The sequence below is a fragment of the Amblyomma americanum genome, chromosome 3, assembly GCF_052857255.1.
Source record: "Amblyomma americanum isolate KBUSLIRL-KWMA chromosome 3, ASM5285725v1, whole genome shotgun sequence".
In the NCBI taxonomy this organism is placed as follows: domain Eukaryota; kingdom Metazoa; phylum Arthropoda; class Arachnida; order Ixodida; family Ixodidae; genus Amblyomma; species Amblyomma americanum.
In genome coordinates this window covers 144,718,036-144,737,267 of record NC_135499.1, presented here as the reverse complement: position 1 = coordinate 144,737,267, position 19,232 = coordinate 144,718,036, and the positions used below count along the sequence as shown (strand labels likewise).

Genomic DNA, 19,232 nt, shown 5'->3' with positions numbered 1-19,232 from the left:
TTTTACAGAATATGTTTGTATTTCTGTGAGTGCCGAAACTAAGCCCCTAAGCACAGCTTAGACAAAATTACACAAAGCCTAGAACCATCAAGGCAACCTAAACAACGAAACGTTGAAAAATTATACTTCTATAAAATATGTCAAACAAGTATGATATACTGAGAGGCTCACATTTGTGTCATGCCCGCTGCACGGAGTGCAGATTATCACGTGAGTAGGCAAACTGTGGTCACGAAGCATATCGACAGCAACGGGATATTGCTTGCAAGGCAGCTGGAGATGTCTGTTGGCTCTGCATTGATGAGAATTTGCGCAGCAAGAGATGAAAGCTAAATTAGCAATAGTAACCACACACAAGAGCGCGCACAAACTCGTAAGTTCAAAAGCATGTACAAATTGGCTGCAGTAGGAAACAAGCTAAGGGTGACACCTTGACGTTATAGAGTAATGATAATTGCAGAATAAATCAGTATTGTTCACGCGCTTTTTAACCTATTATCCTCACCGACCGCACTTGAAACTACTTTATTTGTGTATTTTTCCATCGTATGAGGGAAGCTGTATTCAGAGCTCATGAGCAAGAGACGTTTCAGTACAAGAATCACAACATGACTCTACTCGCCCTGTGTCTTCGCCGGCAACCCTGGAATCTGTGGTTTGACAGGAAAGCTGCGCTGTTTTGTCATGGAGTCTTGTGGAACCTCCATTTTGCTCTCTGGAAAAAAACAAGAATAAAAAATGCCCATTCTTTTTTGCTTCTTGTAGACATGCTAACACAAAGATTTAGAAAGAAGTGCAGTCATCTTATCACAATAAATGGTGTATTTCTTCTTAGTTAGATCTTGATGGGCATGTAAGAGTCTGCTAGACACTTGCCCTCATTGAAAAAATTAAATCTATACAAATTTTTGAACATTTTTGCGAGCAATTAACCTTCATCTATTTTAGGAAAGGACCTTTTCCTTTGAATTCATTTCTAATTCATTTTAAAGCACCAAAGAATGTTCATAATGTAACGTGAAGATGTGCACACCAAAAGGGAAAAATATATTTACAGGGAAACAGCTTACAGCCACGCAGCCGAACAACCGGGCACGCGAAGCCCAGCAGCAGAAACGCACTTCGTCCTCTTCGCGTTCCAAGCGCGAGCGCACCAAGCACGAGCGTTCCAAGCACAAGCACAACCGTAGCAATATCGTAGAAAATTCCATGTTCTTGAATCGTACAAACCATGCTTTTCTTCAACAAAGATTAGAATCTGCTGATAGCGAACTTTAAGGGCCCACCGTACTACCTGTCACTAGGGGTTGGAACGTACAAGCACGCAGAGGCTGTGACAGCCGTTTTTAGCTGTGGAGGCCTTACGTTACGCTTATTCTAGTCATGTCTTCATTACAGAAAAAATAGAAACAAAAACGAGCGATAAAAGCAAAGTTGTCTATAAAGACGCTATCTTTACAAAACACTAGTGCTTACTTACCTTCAATGCTTTGGATCCTGGCTGTTGACGGTTCCTTAACCTTCGGCGGTGGCGGCACGTGAATCTCTGTGAAATACGGGAATTAGATTCAGTTCTGCAGGTCTGGAGCGGCGCCGATATATTAATTAGAGAGAAACAGAAAAACACAGCGCATGCTGAAGATACTGGTTCAAACCATCTGTTAGCATATCTGGCTGGCAAAACTTGTGCATAAACAGGTTTCAAGGCACAGTACAAGGTTAATTGGGACCTCCAACTAGCTACTTCTTGGTTATTAAGTAATAAGCATAGTGCACCATGCCATGCCATCACATCAGCATTCACACCTTATTATCACCCGACCACTAACGTAACATGAAATTTGAACACGTTAATGTACTGGATGGCGACTTCTTCAAATGCAAATTGTTATGTAATAACATTTTTTATTCTTTATTTATTGAGTCCTGAAGCTTCCGCAAGTCTGTAAGTGAAGGGAATCAAGAGGCCTAGCATACAAGATCGGTAGCGCTTTACAGGGTCCCAAATGCCACAATATGGAGTATTCGCACTTACCGTACAGACGTATGGATCCCTCCGTGGAGCCCAGGGAGTTCTTGGCGAAGCATCGGTAAGCGCCGAAGTCTTCGGGACCAATGCGCCTTATGCGCAGCCTCATGTGGACCTTGTACACGTTCTCGGTGCGGTTGAGCGAGTACTTGGCCGACTCGGCGATGAGGTCCCCGCTCTCCAGGGTCCAGTAGTTTATGGACATCGGAAAGGCTTCTGTGTTGCAGTCCATCACAACTTCACCCCCAAGCGGGGCCCCGATGAGTTGGTTTGGAATCCAGATCATTGGAGGAACTGCGACCAGTGTTGAAAGCGCATACTTTATGCACCCGGCTCGGTTTTGCCATTGGCCGCATATAATTTAAGTGGTCAATGTGGGTGCAAAAATAGAGAAACTGTTGAAGGACATGTATAGTTTCATGCTAACTCGCGCGAATGAACTTTAATAATTGTTTTTTTGGGGAAAGGAAATGGCGCAGTATCTGTCTCATATATCGTTGGACACCTGGACCGCGCCGTAAGGGAAGGGATAAAGGAGCGATTGAAAGAAGAAAGGAAGAAGAGGTGCCGTAGTGGAGGGCTCCGGAATAGTTTCGACCACCTGGGGATCTTTAACGTGCACTGACATCGCACGCCCACGGGCGCCTTAGCGTTTTGCCTCCATAAAAACGCAGCCGCCGCGGTCGGGTTCGAACCCGGGGCGAATGAACTTGATGACATAAATTGAGTAGTTGAAGCCGACCATGGTGAAGAACGAATATAAAGAAATTAAATTTCGATAAGATCAGGAGAGAATTTTTGTTTATCTACAACCCATTATAACGTAGAGGACTTCCAACAAAGGAGCTCTGCATTAAGCCCTCTCGAGCTTGAGTTTGTGGCCGTGTCTTGCCGCTGTACTTGCTATACAGTTCAGATCTCGATCCATTTCCTCCTCTTTATTCTTTAGTGCTTCAATGCAACAACAGAAACTCTCTGTAAGCCAACTCTTAACAAAAATCTTGTATAGTGCTGAAGTGCAAAGGCCTTTGCACCGTAAGGCAGGCTGGTATAAACGAAGACAGATTGGCGATATTAAATAATATGATACACAAAGATATATACACGTCGAGAGTAAATGACGTATCTGTCACAAAAGGGAGCTAAAAATGTAAACATTTGCATCTACTTTCGTGCTGGTTTTCCAATAAAGTTTCCAGGACAAATGAAACAGGCGAAGATACCGCAAGTAAATCATGTTCGCTATCAGCAGATTATAATCCTAGTCTATTAATTTCACGATTCAAGAAGAGTATGGTTTGTACGATTCGAGAACATGGAAGTCCATCACAACTTCACCCACGAGGGGGGCCCCGATGGACAAATAAATTTTGTTAGTGGTTTTATTTAATTAGCAAATAGTGCTTGTGAGGTTCATAGCTAAGGTACCATAAAATCAGATAACTGTCACGTGTGCGCAAGGCATTGCGAGATACTCACAGTGTACCTGGAGCAAAATTCTCCGGCTGACGGGCGACGGGACACCGTTTGAGGCGATGCACAGGTAGGGCCCCATGTGGAGACGGCTCACCTTAGTGATGCTCAGCTCTTCGCCTTCGTACGAGGCATCTAAATATGCATGATACCTTAATCAACCACAAGAAGGTTCACAACACACATCAAGAATTGTCCTTTATCAACGATGATTTGAGCTAACAGACTGAACACTAATTTTCTAGGGGCGTAGAAAAAGTAATCTTTTTTCTGTCGTAGTTGTCATTAAGATGTAGGATTTGGTCTGTCGGTAGAGAAGAAAGCGCGTCTTGGTGAGATTTGACGCGCAATCTGAAGCACCATGGTCACTGACCATTATGAGCTTATACATTTTTCGAACATTGCAGAAAGCTTTCTTTTTCTTAATTTCTCTTCCTTTTACACGTCTATCTTTTGACTACATCCCACCTGTGCCCTTGACTGAGCACAACTTTGCCCACCAAAACGGAGCAGCAACTAGCCCAATTCCAAGCTTTGTTAACCAGGACCTCTTTCCCTGATTGCAGAAGCTTGCCTATGGAAACAAATTTTCAAGCAATCGTAGTTAAAATCGCGATGTCCAGAACATGTCTAAATAAGAGAAGTTACTGTACTACGTCATAGATTATTCTTGAATGCTGGTTCTGTTTTGTGCTTTTCTTTTTTTTCAAATTTCTTTTTGCGTTGCTGCTCAGGGTCAAGTTATTGTTAGAAAAAAAAAATCTCATATGGCCCAGCTCCGAAAGTAAATGGATGACCCGTCAGGATAGCGTGCAGACACAAGCTCACGTTTAAAAAGAGAAAAACAGTATAGCTTGCTAGCGTAGTGAGTGGACATACACAGGATGCCCTGCACTTGCTGGATTGGCCAATATTAAGCATAGGCGTGCAGTGTACGTGACATCAAAGTCAAATTTGTATTTTTTTGTCTTAGCTTTAGTTACAAACTGTAGCGACATCTCCAGGCCTTTCGAAGGGCTTTGGCGACAAGGCTCATTGGAGCGCTATTGAAGGAGGCATTTTCATTAGGGTTAGCTTCGCAGAATACGTCAACGCCAGCGGCTGCCGACTACAGCATATGACACATGAAACGTTTCTATTAATAATACGACGTTATCGGCACAGCATCTGCATGCATGCAGACGCGTTTCCTAATCGCGGGAGGGGTCAATAGCAGTGTTCCAGACTAGAAAATTGCCATCTTGGCGATAAGCCCATACGTCCTGAACGATCCTAACGGTAAATGAAGAGGTTGCGCAAGGATGCAGCTCAATGATACTGGTTTTCTTCGCTTCGCAGATTATTTCCTGCAAGCTATTACGTCTCCTTATGTAATCACCCTTGTCATCTGGAATATGCGCAACCATTATAGCTTTTATGTTCCTTACCTACATGGCGCTTCTATCAGTGTTTTGCTTGCATCAGCTTGCTTTGAAGTTTGCGCCCATAATTATATCATGAACAGCCTCCAGCTTGCCCTGGTTTCTATTCTGTTGAACTTGCATCAGCAGCCTTGGTGGAGAGATCTAGCAAGAAACTAAGCCTATGCTACGCGGGTGCAGGGCCCTATTTCTATAGAAGGAAGCAACACGCGCAAGTTTCAAAATAAAGCTATGGCTGTAACGTGAAAGTTGCTGTCTTTAGAGTCTTCTGTTCTTGTATATTTCGATATCAAGCCTTTTTTATCAGCAATATTGTCATTACGAGGGAAGAAAAAATCGATCCCACTTTAAGCTCGGCATGTCAAGGAGATCTCCTCAAAATCTTTTTAATGCCCTAGAACTGCTTGAGATAAGTTAGTTACCATATTTTGACTATAGTTCTCCAATGCGTATGGTGGCGTTACACTCATAACCCTATCCTGCCCATGAAGAAATATGCCGGGATGTTCTAATTTCTTTGTGCAATTTTTTATTGCTGTTTAAACTGGCTTACTTGATATATAGCTTGAAAGAATCAGGGGATTAAATGTTTAATTCCAGGCAAAGTCCCCCACATAAGTGTGGAGTTGGGCCTTATTGGTCGAACTGTCGCCAGACGAACGATAAAAACATCGAGTTGAAGGAACTTAGACTTTGGTAAAAAAAACGTTAACCAGTTTTTTTCCCTGGTTAAGCACAAGAAGGGGTTACACTCTTCCCAGGCGAAGAGGTCCCTTGAATGACATCCGGTAAGTCTTCAAATCTGTGTCCTTTCGATGAAGTAACGAGAGACCACTTTCTGGCTGTTTTATAAAAATATAGCTAGGCAGGTTTGTTTTCAAGATCCTCACAAATCAGCGGGCTGCGCGAAAAAGATACATTTTTGTCCTAAATACGAAAACACTTCTTTTGTGTGCCTATAGATTCGTGTGGCCAGGGCCGGAAAAGGATAAGTGCTCTCTGAGCCATTTTCTCAGCCCACGGATTAGAGTTCCACGTTTAGTGTTGAAGTAAGCTGTAATAGCTTTGTATAAGCCCTTTAGTGAAAGCAATTTAGGCGGTATAACGACAGCCGTGTTACGCGTTAGGTGTACACCACCTGAGGTGTCCACTGACCCAGGGAGCCAATATTATTATTATTATTATTACGCCTTTTTTTCCCTAAAAAACCGATTCTAAACCCTTCTTTGGTTTTGAGCAAACGAAAGGCGCATAACTTCCTCAATCTGTAGGCTGGTACCTGTTGTGTCCTAAGTTTCAGTTTCAGTTTGGTTCTACTTGGATTGGATTTGGAATTTTCTATGTGCATCTTGGATTGTCGTGTGATTATTCCATATAAAAACCCATCCCGCCATTAATAAAATGTCATTCGTCATGTTTTGCTGAGTCTCGACTCTCTTCTTGCGGCCGTCCAGGCCGACACCACATTGAAGTCGAGGATAGGGTCAGCTTTTGCTTTCCTGCTACGCCGAGAACGGAAGACCAGAAAGCCCAGAAAGTTGATCCCATCCTCGTCGCCAATGTGGTGTCGGCAGATGCACCTATAGTACTGTTTCATGTCAGACATTATATATCATTTCAGTCTGAGTCGTGTGACTTCTTTGGAAAGTAACTTGCTGTTCTTTCGTATGTTTATTCCGGTCTAGTAGCATTGGCCAATGTTCATGTGCATGTATTCAGGTTGAGTAAAGCTCGCCGATGTTCTATGGTCATGTGGACCTTTATTTTTCATTCATGTAGGATGTTTCTTCCGGCAAATTAAAACTGGTCGATTTTCAATGCAATTTCATGAAAGCAGCAGGGAGGAGCACTTTATAAGATATCATTTTTTGGATGAAGGATTCACTGCTGATGGGGACGCCCATCAGCATGTTCCCTGGGGACGCTCAGGGAATAAAATTCATCCAAACCTTAATGATATCACGTGAGCTCCAGAGTCCGACATTATTAGTAGCCTTCAGTGACGCTGCCCTAGCAATAATTGTTGAGCAGTCTTGAGTATTTCAGCCTGCCATGCATTTAAGACCCCTCATTATTTCTAAAGAAAAAGGGGAGAGTATATATTTGGAATGGGTATATTCATTGTTTTCAATGAAGTGTTCATTATTCTTTTAGGATATTCAGATGTTTCAGATATTCAGTGGTTTGATGAAGTGAATTGTTTTGATAAAGTGTGAAATGTTAGTTTTTTATGAAGAGTGAAGTTTTGATTCATTGTTCTTTGAGGATGAGGTATGAAATTTTGTTTTAGTATTTAAAGCTTACATATGAGTAAGCTAATTTCTGTGTCCAGATATTTGTTCATGTTGTATTTGTATAATTTCGTATTAAAAAGTTTCCATTCAATTTCAATTTTTCACCAATGTTTGGTTTTCCCCGAAGGGAGAGAGTATGTTGTGTCCTAGCTTTCAGTTTCAGTTTGGTTCTACTTGGATTGGATGTGGACTTGTCTATGTGCATCTGTGCTTTGGATTGCCATGTGATCGTTCTATATAGAAACCCATCCCGCCATTAATAAAACGTCATTCGTCATGTTTTTCTGAGTCTCGACTCCCTTCATGCGGCCGTCCAGGCCGACACCGCAGTACCACTGCGATATCACAGTGCGATTATTGCGTACACAGACCCAGTGAGCCGGTTATATGCTTTTTTTTTCTTTCCTCACAACCAACGTATTATTTACACTGCGATTGAGGCAGCACTGGGGACTAGACTATTTGCTTCGTGCAAGCGGGCCCTGGAGTCCGTGAAGTGTGCCGTGAACGCGATGGAACCAAAGATCGCATGCAGAAGGAGAGCGAATATTCACGTCAGCGTATGAAAAAATTACAGGATCGCGCTTATGCCTGCTTATGAGTAGAAGTGCGGAAGCCTTTCCCTGTCCTCTCTTTCTCGCTCCATTTTTCATTTTCTTTAATTGTTGTACTTCATATTTTTATTTCTTTGTTTTCTTATTTTTATTTTATTCATTTATTTACATGTATTAATTCTGTTTTTATTTTTAGATTTCCGGTTTTTTATTCCACTACATATATGTTGCTTATCAACTGTTGCTTAATCAACTTTTACATTTTATTTTATTTATCATACAACTTATGATTGGCAGTTCAAGCTGACAACTTCCGTCCACAAACTTCCGTCTGCACCTTCCGTCCCTGCCACTCATGAGCCAAGAAAGGCTTACGCCTTAATATGCACCTGTGAATATGCACGGTCCAAAGCAGGCCCGTGAGACGCCCAACCTGGCAGTCTCCTGTGAGTCGTCAAAATGGGCCTGCCACCCCAGACTCCCCGGCCGCTAATGTTAATCAGCTTTCGCTGATTAACGCGCTGAGCTGATCAGCTTAGATCTAATAATATTTTACTCACTGTCAGTGATGCTTGACCCCAGCTGCTCCTGCCAGTTTCCGACGGCGATGGGTGTGCCGTCCTCGCGGCGCCACGTGATGCGGGGCGCCGGGTAGCCCTTGGCGCGGCACACCAGCGTCACGTTGGAGCCCTCGCGCACCAGCACGTCGGAGCTGCTCTCACTGCCCACGATGTCCGGGGGAACTAAATAAAAATCAGGTGGTGCAATGCACGCAATGTACCTGAGTCAACAGCATCTTGGGTGTAAATAGCAAACACATTAGACGTTTAATGCGGAAGCATTACTAGTCGCATTACGAGAAAACCCGACGGCGTGTGTCTTTGTGTGTGTACTCGCAGATGGTACAGAAAATACAAGTTATTGCAAGAAAAATATGGTGGCGTCATCAAGCGGCCGTATGACGCACACAGCAAGCCGAGCACCACCATTTCAAAAATCATATACATCTCGTTCATCTATATACACACACCACGGCCCGACCACCATGTGGCGCCAGTTTTTCCGACAAAATTCTTGCTAAAACTGTGACGCAGCCGTTTGTCGTACATCATTCCGGGTAGTGTCACATGATTTCTCATTGCATATAGCTTACATATCTTAGTCAAGTTTAGCGCTAGCTTGGGGCAGGGATTCAAACCGACGACATATGCACCTTCCATTGTATGCCTTCCCAGATCCTCTACCTCTTATCTTAAGGCGCTGTTGAGGTGTCCACCGAGATACGACGCAGTTACTGCGCCATTTTCTTACCTCAGGAACCAATTCTCGTATCAAAATTGTGATGCAACCATCCGTCGTACAGCGTTCTGGGTGGTGTCGTTATGCATGGGCGTGTGTGCGCGGGTGGTGTTTGTGTGGGTGAGTATCAGTGCACCCAAGGACAGTAATGCTTTCGCATTCTAACGCGTAAGCAGTCTTAAGTGTCCCGGCCGAATTTAAAAAAAAAATATTTTTGCTTGTTCCAATGCTGGCGTCCTGGTCCCTTTGATGCCTCACCTGGTGCGCGTGGCACCACCGGAATTGTGATGAAAGTCTAAGGAATATAATCACGTCGAAACACTGAGAAAAGGCGCGGTAAGGTGACATAGTAAAACAAAAATTGAAAATTGGTTTTGGGAAAACGAAATGGCGCAGTATCTGTCTCACATATCGGCGGACACCTGAAGCGCGCCGTAAGAGCAGGGCTGAAGGAGTGAGTGAAAGGAGAAAGAAAGAAAGAAGTGCTGTAGTGGAGGGCTCCGAAAAAATTTCAACCACCTGGGGATCTTTAACGTACACTGACATCGCACAGCACACGGGCGCCTTTTGCGTTTCGCCTCCATCGAAACGCGGCCGCTGCGGTCGGGTTTGAACCCGGGTACTCCGGATCAGTGTGACATAGTCTCTAGATCACCGCTGCTGCTTCGTGCGTGCTTAGTACTGAATTGGCGAAACGAGTGCATAAAGGTTTGTTTAGCGACATAAACTGCTGTTTTTGCATGGCAACAAAACATGGCAAACTACGCATGCATTCCTAAAGCCGGGTAGTCTAGGCCTAGAGTAAGTCAGGCCGCAAACTTTTTGGTGGTAGTTATGGCGCTGCTAGAGTGAGACATCGAGAGCAAGAAATCACGGCGAGAAGCTCCTTTCCTGCGGTTGTCTTAATATGGCTGATGATGTTGATGATCACGGTGCGAGAAGAATGATGACGCGTTTCAGTGTTTCGCGATTCCTCGCCTTTGATCGCCAGCGGTACCAGACAGGCATGAGTCAAGAGCGGCAGGTATCTCGTGTGCATATATCGAGCTCGGCGTATTCACGACAATAATTTCACGTTCTTACGTCTGCTATCTTTTCTCTGAAATGCTGGTAGATGTCCCGTGCTCGTAGAGGTCGTACAAGAAAGGGGCACGCAGTGGCCGCCAGTCCTAATAACGCTGGCAATGTGCAGTCTGTGAAGCATGAAACTAAGTGAGAGGAGATAACGAGAAGATGCAGCCAATAAATCTTATTTTACTTATACAGGTGTTTGCAATGCTCCAGCAGAAAAACCCGCAGTGGAATAACTTAGATATGTTAACAGAAAGTCACCGGCAGAGCATGTTTTGCTGCGAGGCTCAGTGCTCAAGAAAAAGAATAGCAAGACGAGGACTACGGTGCCTAATTTAAACTGTAACCCGATGAACAGAATTACTAAAAGAGTGTCTCAAGTACACAACGCCAACGTCTTGCGCACCCAAGGCTCGCTTGTAATGAAAGGAAGTAGTTTCTGTCCTTGTCGCAGCTCTTACAAGAGTTACTGCCACCATAACTCTTACGTAATGGGAACGAAGACAGAGATGCCGTTAGTAGATAAGGGAGTGGATTTTGTAAAAGAATTTTGGTCAGTGTCTCCGCATCGGATTAACGAAGGAAGCCGCGTTCGAGATACCGATGAACCATGCATGGTCTTGATAAACCGACAAGGACTTGGGCGAATTGCTGTCGCAACACACTAACGCCCTTCGCACAAAATACGGCCCTTCTGTAAGCTTGGCTGATTGTAATAATGTTTCACAAGTCGCCCTTTTAAGCTGGAGGCTGTGATAGGATGAATCTGAGCTACACGTTGGTGGTTCAGCTAAAATTCACGATGCCCTTGAATACAAATTTCAGTGTATGTGATGTAGAAAGGAGGGTTTCAATGACAGAATGAATTCGCGTATGCTTATTACTAGCAGTTTTCCGCAAACGGCGTTCACTAAACATAGTTTAGAAACAGGAATGTCGTGTTTAGTATACCAACAAACCTGCTCAAAATGTTCAGCTCCAGATGCCCGCGCGGAGACAATGACGCCAATTTTATATCTCGGGCCCGACCACTATTCCAAGAATTCCATTGTTCAGTGCGTTACTCTGGGCGCTGCATCCTGATCAAAATCTTTAGCTCCAGACGATCGAGCAAGAAACAATGGTACCAGTTTTATATCAATTTCATATCAGTGCGTTACTGTTAAAGCTGTGAAGTTCACGATATCAGGCCTTGGGATCCAAGTCACCTGCAACGACACGGCCGTCACGCGGCAGCTGGCTTGAGCGGCGCAGGGCACAAACGCTTTTCAACCGTAGCCCCGTTTGTAGCCTTTGCATCCAGAATACACAAACACGCCAGAATCTCCCGGTCCTGCCATCTAGCCAGCCGTCGTGCCCATGTTTCCGAAAAGGCGTCAGCGACGCCGACAGAGACCGGAATTGCTTATGGAGAAACGGGTGCAAGAGGCCACGCGTGGGGAAAAGGGGGAAAACACGGAGGATGGCTGAGCGAGACCGGGAGCGTTGTTCGTTGCAGGCACAGGGGAGAATGGCCCAGATGAGAAGGTGGAAGGGTGCTGCCATCTTTGTTAGCCAAATCAAATTAGGGATCCGCAATGAAGTGGTTCCCCCAGTTGTTGCCTCCAAAGGTGCGGCGCCACGCCGCACGGCGGAAGGCTCAGAATTGGCTGGGGAAGCCGGGGAAAGAAAAGGGGAAGAAAGGTTTGTGTCTCTGGCCGCGACGCTGCCAGGCGGAGCGGAACCGAACCCGAAGAGGAGCGGAGCGCGCGGGACGAGGGGAGGTGCGGGGAAAGCGGGGTGCAGTGGATGAAGCTGAAAGAGGAGGAGAGGGGGTTAGGGAACGAAAAAGAATGGGGAAAGAGACGGGGCAGGAAGCCAAGAGCGCAGTGATAGGGTAAGAGAAGACGGCAAAGAAATAAAAGACGCGGAGACAATCTAATTTGGGATTCACATCTTCCCGCACCGCGCTGCTCGCTAGGCTGTATGCCTCTCCCGCTCACCCTATCTCAGCGTCCCTTTTTTGGCAGTTGTATTCTGGCGCGTGTCCTCCCGTCCCCAGCTTCTTCCCCATCTCTCGCTCTCACTCTGTTCCTTATAAGTGGATCGGCAAAGAGGTGGCGTCTGTTACTGCTTCCTTTCGGGAGTATATAGGGAAACGAAGGAACTGGAGAAAGATGAGAAGAGAGGAAAATGGAAGGTGGAGCGGAAGGACGAAAGGGAGAGGGACAACGACGACAGTGGGGTGTCGTCTTTCGGGAACAATAATTTAAACCAAAAAGAGGGATTTATTTGAAGGATTCGCGGGGTATAATGGCCGCTTTGTCTTTCGATGCCGCTTCGAGTCTCTTTTTTCCGTATAGCAAGCAAAGCTCTCCTTCTTATCCTTACCTGCGGTACCTCTTTTCTTGTGGTTCAGATACTTTATCTTGTCGTCTTCTGCGCTGGCAAAGAGTGGGACGCTACTGATTTATCTTTGTCCTTGGAGCGGAGTTGAACGAGGAATGGAAAAAAAAAAGTAAGATGTGGCGTTCCAGCGTGGATCTTCTTTTTTTCCCTTTGGCTTGCGCCACGGCCGCCGCAAATTCGGCTCCGTGTCTTTGGTTTTGCGCTCCGTTTGACGGACCGCGCTCAGAGGGGAGGGCACAGATGAGCCGCGCCGCTTTAATTGGAGCGGAAGTAATAAACACAGTGGGGACACGCGGCGCAGATTAGGGTCCACGAAACGCGGGCTGCCATGGACTTATTCAATTTAAGCTAATTTGCCTCTTGGGAAGTCTACATAGAGTTTGAATTTTACCTCTTTTTAATGCGTAGCGCAGGTTCACTTAGGCCTTTTTTTCATTAGTAGTTCTCTCACGTCGCGTTCCTCGCCGCGATTTCTTAGGTGGTCGCGGCGGGCACAGGCAAACGAAAGCAGAGTACCCCCCCCCCCTCCTCCTCTTCTCCTTCCCTCTATTCAGCTCTCAAGAAAAAAAACTGCGTGAGGTGAGCAAATATTTGGTCTGTGCTACAGCAATAACTGGCTGCTAACCCTCTTAGCTGTCTCTGATGGCCCTGTAGATGATGTATTGAGCGCCGACGCAGATTACTAACGCATGAGCAGACCGATCGTGCTCAAGAGCCCGAGTACTCCGGCCTTGGCTTTACGCGGTGGATTTTCGTTCGCAGTTAAGTGGGCGACGAAGCCGAGTGCTCTCTCGCAAGGGCGTGTTTGTGCAGTCTGAAAGGAATGTACGTAATTCGGTGGCTTCTGTTAGAAATAATTCCCGGTGTCGCGTATAAAAATCCAAAGCAAATTCGAAAGGTTTCGTCCAAAGACGGCAAGGTGAAGTTTTGTCTGTTATGAGAGGCATCCCAGAGGCTTTTTAAGAAGAAATTCCCACCGTTGCGGAGAACAATAGAGCTCGGTATTCCAACATCTATTATAGCTGGAAATTTTTGTTTCCAAGCACGGCCATACAAAGAATAACCGAGGCATAATAAGCTAGTAACGTCTTAAGCTGTTCTTATTAAACGGTCAGGCAGTAAAAATCCTTACATGAAAACCATGCGATACAGACGCCACTAATACGGCAACAAACTATGATATGGTTTATGGTTTATGGGGGTTTAACGTCCCAAAGCAACTCGGGCTATGAGGGACGCCGTAGTAAAGGGCTCCGGAATAATTTCAACCACCTTGGGTTTTTTAACGTGCACTGACATCGCACAATACACGGGCCTGTAGTATTTCAACTCCATTGAAATGTGACAGCCATGGCCGGGATCGAACCCGCGTCTTTCGGGTCAGAAGCCGAGAGCCATAACGACTGAACCACTGCGGCGGCTCTTGCCTTGTTATGGTTCAGCGTGACTGTTGCCTTGCACATACTCTTTGGTGCAATTTAACAGTAATCGCACATGCGGTCTTATAAAACTGCCCAAGAACAAAACAGAAAAAGGTTGTAACTGGAGGTTTCAGATGCTGAAACTTCTTGTGATTTGATAAAAACTAAAATGTTGTTCTACCGCGAGAGAGTAACTCAAATATAATTACTTTAGTCCCAAGCTATTGAGCGAAATAGATGATCACATGCTGTCTGTATCCAGCCACAGATTGCTACACAGATATTTGCCCGTCTTCACTCTCATAACCTCATCTTTTGATTGGCTTCGAATTCCGCAAAGTTAATTGCAGCTTCGACGTCATGTATTGTAGTCATCTTTCCTCCCATTTTACAACCAAACGCCCTAGAGCAGTGTGATACACCTATCTGCATTAGGCACACTTCTATAATATTCCTGTCATAAAGTTCTTATGATTATAGCACACATGTGCGCTTGAGAACATGTGTTCGATACAGAACATGTAACAGTTGCCTTCACTTCTGAAGCCTCTTTGGGAAAGCTTTGCTCTTTCTGTGCGTCTTTGCTACCAGCAGCTTTATCTATCACGTGTGTCATGCGCTGTTTCTGTACAAGCTGGGGACTAGTTCTGGACTACCTGGGGCCCACTTAGGATTCTAACCACTCTGCCGATCGTGCGAACTAGCAAATGACACTCATGCCGATTTGAAAAAAAAAATTATGCGCCGGACACGAAGGACTTGACTGTAGGGCATTCAAGAGCCTCTCCATGGCACCTCTGCTTCATCTGGAAACCTATTCCCAGTGGAGTGAATGCTGCGAGCGCGAGGAGACGGCTTCCGCAGATGCGCTGCTCTCACTCACTCCTGAGACAATCTGACAAGTTTGGAAGGCGGCGCTTTGCGCTCCTATGGCATCAAGGGCCAAGTCGTCAACGTGCCGGTGTAGGTTGAAATTATTGCTGTCGGCCTTCTTTGCAACACTGCCGAAGGCCATGCGCTGAACGCTCACATCAAGCGACCATTCACTCTTGTGAACGCCACATCTGACCTTGAAACTTTATTAGTAAAATGCCGCAATGCGCCAATAACAACACTAATTGGCGCCTGCTACCGACCGCCACATAGTAGCCCTGACTTTCCCCGTAAACTTAACAGAGTTCTGCTGCGACTCACAACTAGGTATCCCAGCGCAAGGATTATTCTTTTCGGTGACTCTGACTACCCACCTATTAACTGGCATCGCGAAGTTCACACTACCGTAGCCCAAGAGCCCGTGAATTTATCGACGTGTGTCTTAATTTTAATCTTTCACAATTAGCAAATTAGCCAACACGCGTCACTGAGACATCAGATAGCATTCTAAATCTGATTTTATCTAGTAACCCTGAGACTTTAACTTCTATTACTTATCTGAGAGAAATCAGCGATCATAAAAGAATTCATGCCACGTTTAATATTACCCCCTAAAGAAGGAAAGTAGCTATAGAAGGAATAAGGCCTTACGACAAATCTGACTACTCAGCAATAAATAATGAATTAATCACCTTTTTTTCTCATTTCGAGCGATGCTGCCACCAGAGCATGGTCCATGAAAACTGATCTATTTTAAAAAATAAAATTTATCATCTAAACAACAAATATATCATCACGTGCAAAATATATCCCAACGTGCATTAGCACACCTGATAACCAAAACCCTTAGTTTAACAAAGCACTCAAAGGACTGAAAAATAAAAAGCAACGGCTCTACCGTGTAGCGAAGCTTAGGCCGAGCGCCGCTGCACGGGAAAAATATTACGCGACTGAAGTTGAGTATTTGTTAGCAATCAAAAGCGCAAAACATACCTTTCATCATAATGACCTACCGAAAATGATAACCAATAATCCAAGGTAATTATGGCAACTGGTAACTCACAACAATCACGCGATCTCATCCTTACTAACGACAACTGCGACGTTGTTAGTGATGCAGAATGTGCCTTTTTTGTTCAACGCAGCATTTTCATCTCTCTTCATGATTGCCCCTGATGAGCCATTGCCCTCACTACCTTCTGCGACCGAGCTGGCAATGCGAACCACCATTTTTCTTCCAAACGGCATTTCGCGCATAATTGATAAATTAAAGGATTCATCATCAGCTGGAACCGAGGAAATTACTTCAATGTTTAAGAACACCAAATACACTTCTTCTAAATTTCTATGCTTGTTGTTTCCTCACTAACTTGCCACAGGTATCATCCCAGATGACTGGAAGGTGGGAAACGTCGTTCCTGTATTCAAATCAGGTTAACAAGGATTCACCCCTCAACTACCACCCCATTTCGCCAACTAGCATCCTTTGTAAGGTCATGGAACATGTGGTATACTCTCAAGTCATGCATCATCTTAATTCCATAATTTTTTCTCCCCATCCCAGCATGGATTTCGAAAGGTTCATTTATGTGAGACGCAGCTTGCTATAATCCTTCATGATATTCATTCTAACCTCGGTGCTAACATTCAAACTGATGCCATCTTCTTGGACTTCGCCAAAGGATTCGATAAAGTTCCTCATAAACGCCCACCCTTAACGCTTTCCCGGCTGTTGGATATGTGGAGTCCGGGGTCGCTGTGTGAGGCTCGGGGCCGCGCTCTGACGGGACCACGGTCAAGACGAAGCCCACTTCCACCGCCACCACCAGGACTGGACTGCCGACGAGTTAAGGGGCTGGGGGCGGAAGTGGGCGTCAAGACTAACAAATCTAAGGCTCTCGCTAAGCTATTTGTTTCCATGTGTGCTTTTGTTATCTCAGAAATAGGAGTATTCTGAGGGCACCTGTCTGCTTACGTCCAAAAATGCGAAAGCATGGAACTTTTTAGAACTCGGGTTTTTTCCACGACGGTAGTACGCGTTGTATTTTTCAAAATTTTAAATTTTTTGATTTATTTTTTAATTTTACCTATTTTCCTTAAATTTTTATTTGTAATTTTTATAAGCTTTTTTTATTTTTCATGTTTATTCATTTCTTGTTTTGTACTCGTTCTGTTTCTATATTTTAGTTGTTTTAGTTTGATGACGTCATTTGATTGACAGGTGGAGCGGACACTTTCTGAGCACGTACAAACCCTGTCCACAACGGTGAGCCTATAAAGGCTTTCACCTTAAAAATGAACAACCGAGCTTGCTTCTTGGTCTTCGGTTAGCAAAGTATTCTTAAGGCCAATCAATTGAAACCGTAGAGAGAATAAGGGAGGCACGCACCGAGCACGTCCAGGTATCCGACCTGGCTCCGCATGGGCACCGTGTTCACCTGGCACATGTACCCTCCGCGGTCCGTCTCCTGCACGCTGTCGATGACCAGCAGCCAGGTGCGGTCCGAGGGGCTCAGGTGGACGCGGTAGTTCTGCGTGATGACGCTCTTGTGGATCGTCAGGATCGTCTTGCTCTCCACGCGAAGCCACGCCACCTGGCGACGAAAAAGAGAGACAGAAAAGAAGGTATTGGTATTTTAAAGGCCCTCTACGAATCGGATTTTCTGGGAACGTAGTTTGGTAACTTGAATACGGCACAAAACCTGTATGTAATTTTCTCGCGACAATAGAGTAAAATATACATTTAAAATCGGTGCCGCGCTGGTTTTAACGATATATTTCACTCAATACTTTTTATGACTCCGATTACCGCAAAGGAGATCTAACACACGTGCGTTTCTCAGTGTATAACTAGGACCTTTCGTTTCCAAGTTTTATTTCTTCTGATTTTGGGAGTAAAAAACGGGCTCAATTCTTCCCGCTCAAATTCGGGTACAAATTGGGTTGTCCAGCAATAAATTCCAAATTCGTACTTCTTCTAGGTGCTTTTTCTCGAGAAACAGATTGAACTCTCAGCACTCATTTTATAGCAGGACATATAATGGTGTTATTTTGGATTATTATTGGCTTAAATTGTGAAGAAATAGGTTGCGCCAACACACTCTGTAGTAAACCAAACATTTTTTCTAATTTCTTAAAATTACAGTCTATTTTTGTACATTGTGAAAAATGTTGACTCAGTATCATAGCGGCCATTTTAAACGCGCAGCAGTTCTGGAGCAGGGCTTCGACATCATGAGCCCAATTCAGCAAATAATGCCGGTCATTACCTGTGCTCCTTCCTATCGCATCTAAAGATTACCTTTTGGAACTTATCTTAAGATTTAGCAACGCCACGGGTAACAAGTTTCAGATGAGAATTCTAAACCACCAACATTAAACTGAAAACATTGCCCAGGTATGAGTGTATGAAATCAGCTACTCTCCATATGGCTCATTTAGCCTTGTGCGCCGGCGAACTACAGTTACTTGAGGGCCCGCTATCAGGCAGGAGATCGGGTTTGATCGAATTTACATGAAATCTTATCTGAGTGGAAGAATCGAAGGGCCTCTGTATAGCCTACATTAAAAGCTTTCGCACTGTCACCAAGGTCGGTTTAATGACGGGCCTAACTTATGTCTACACGTATCGGGGAGCCCAGACTTGGCTAACACATTCAAAGGACGATTACACTTTCCGGCCCAACATGCTGTCGGCTCGAAGGAGACATAGCGCTGGTCCTGTCTGTTCCTTCTTTGTCCGTGTTCTTTTAGCGCTTGCAAAGAATGACAAACGTGCACCAACTAGCCCGATCCGCCACCCTTCTATACTAATTAAGAAGGCATCAAATTTCACTCCATTGTCTTTCACTAGGGAGATAACAAAGACTAGCTAGGATCTAGAAAGGAAGACTGTGATTACCAGCTGCAAAAGCACTTCCTTCTGCTGCTAGTAATGAGGATGCCACAGCTTGTACGCACAGACAGTGTGGTTTACTTAAAAGTTCAATGGGCACTACCTGAATGTTTTCCTCTTGTCCTCAAGCTGCACGAATCACTGTCCTTAACTGCGTTTCGCCGCTCTACTCTTTGTGATGCCTCCTTCCTTATTCTGTCTCTCACTCTCTTCTTACGAGCCGCCGCGGTGGCTGAGTGGTTATGGCGCTCGACTTCCGGCCCGAAAGACGCGGGTTCGATCCCGGCCGCGGCGGTCGAATTTCGATGGAGGCGAAATTCTAGATGCCCGTGTACTGTGCCATGCCAGTGCACGTTAAAGATCCCCAGGTGGTCGAAATTTCCGGAGCCCTTCACTACGGCGTCTCTCATAGCCTGAGTCGCTTTGGGACGTTAAACCACCATAAACCAAACCAAACCATTCTCTTCTTCTTTTCAAGTCTTCGTCCTTTAATTTCATTTCCTATTACCTTCCT

At 44.9% G+C, this 19,232-nt stretch overlaps 1 protein-coding gene across 1 annotated transcript in view; it reads right to left on the bottom strand.

The window, feature by feature from the left end:
• LOC144123373 (lachesin-like) overlaps positions 1 to 19,232 on the bottom strand; it is a 92,442-nt gene that overhangs the window by 3,298 nt on the left and 69,912 nt on the right. Inside the window, exons 4-10 of the mRNA XM_077656216.1 lie at positions 17,213 to 17,417; positions 8,332 to 8,514; positions 3,509 to 3,637; positions 2,036 to 2,323; positions 1,481 to 1,546; positions 623 to 715; positions 172 to 292 (exon numbers count right to left, since the gene is read on the bottom strand). Of these exons, the coding sequence (XP_077512342.1) occupies positions 207 to 292; positions 623 to 715; positions 1,481 to 1,546; positions 2,036 to 2,323; positions 3,509 to 3,637; positions 8,332 to 8,514; positions 17,213 to 17,417 (1,050 nt within the window). The 3' untranslated portion in view covers positions 172 to 206. The remainder of the gene's footprint in view (positions 1 to 171; positions 293 to 622; positions 716 to 1,480; positions 1,547 to 2,035; positions 2,324 to 3,508; positions 3,638 to 8,331; positions 8,515 to 17,212; positions 17,418 to 19,232) is intronic.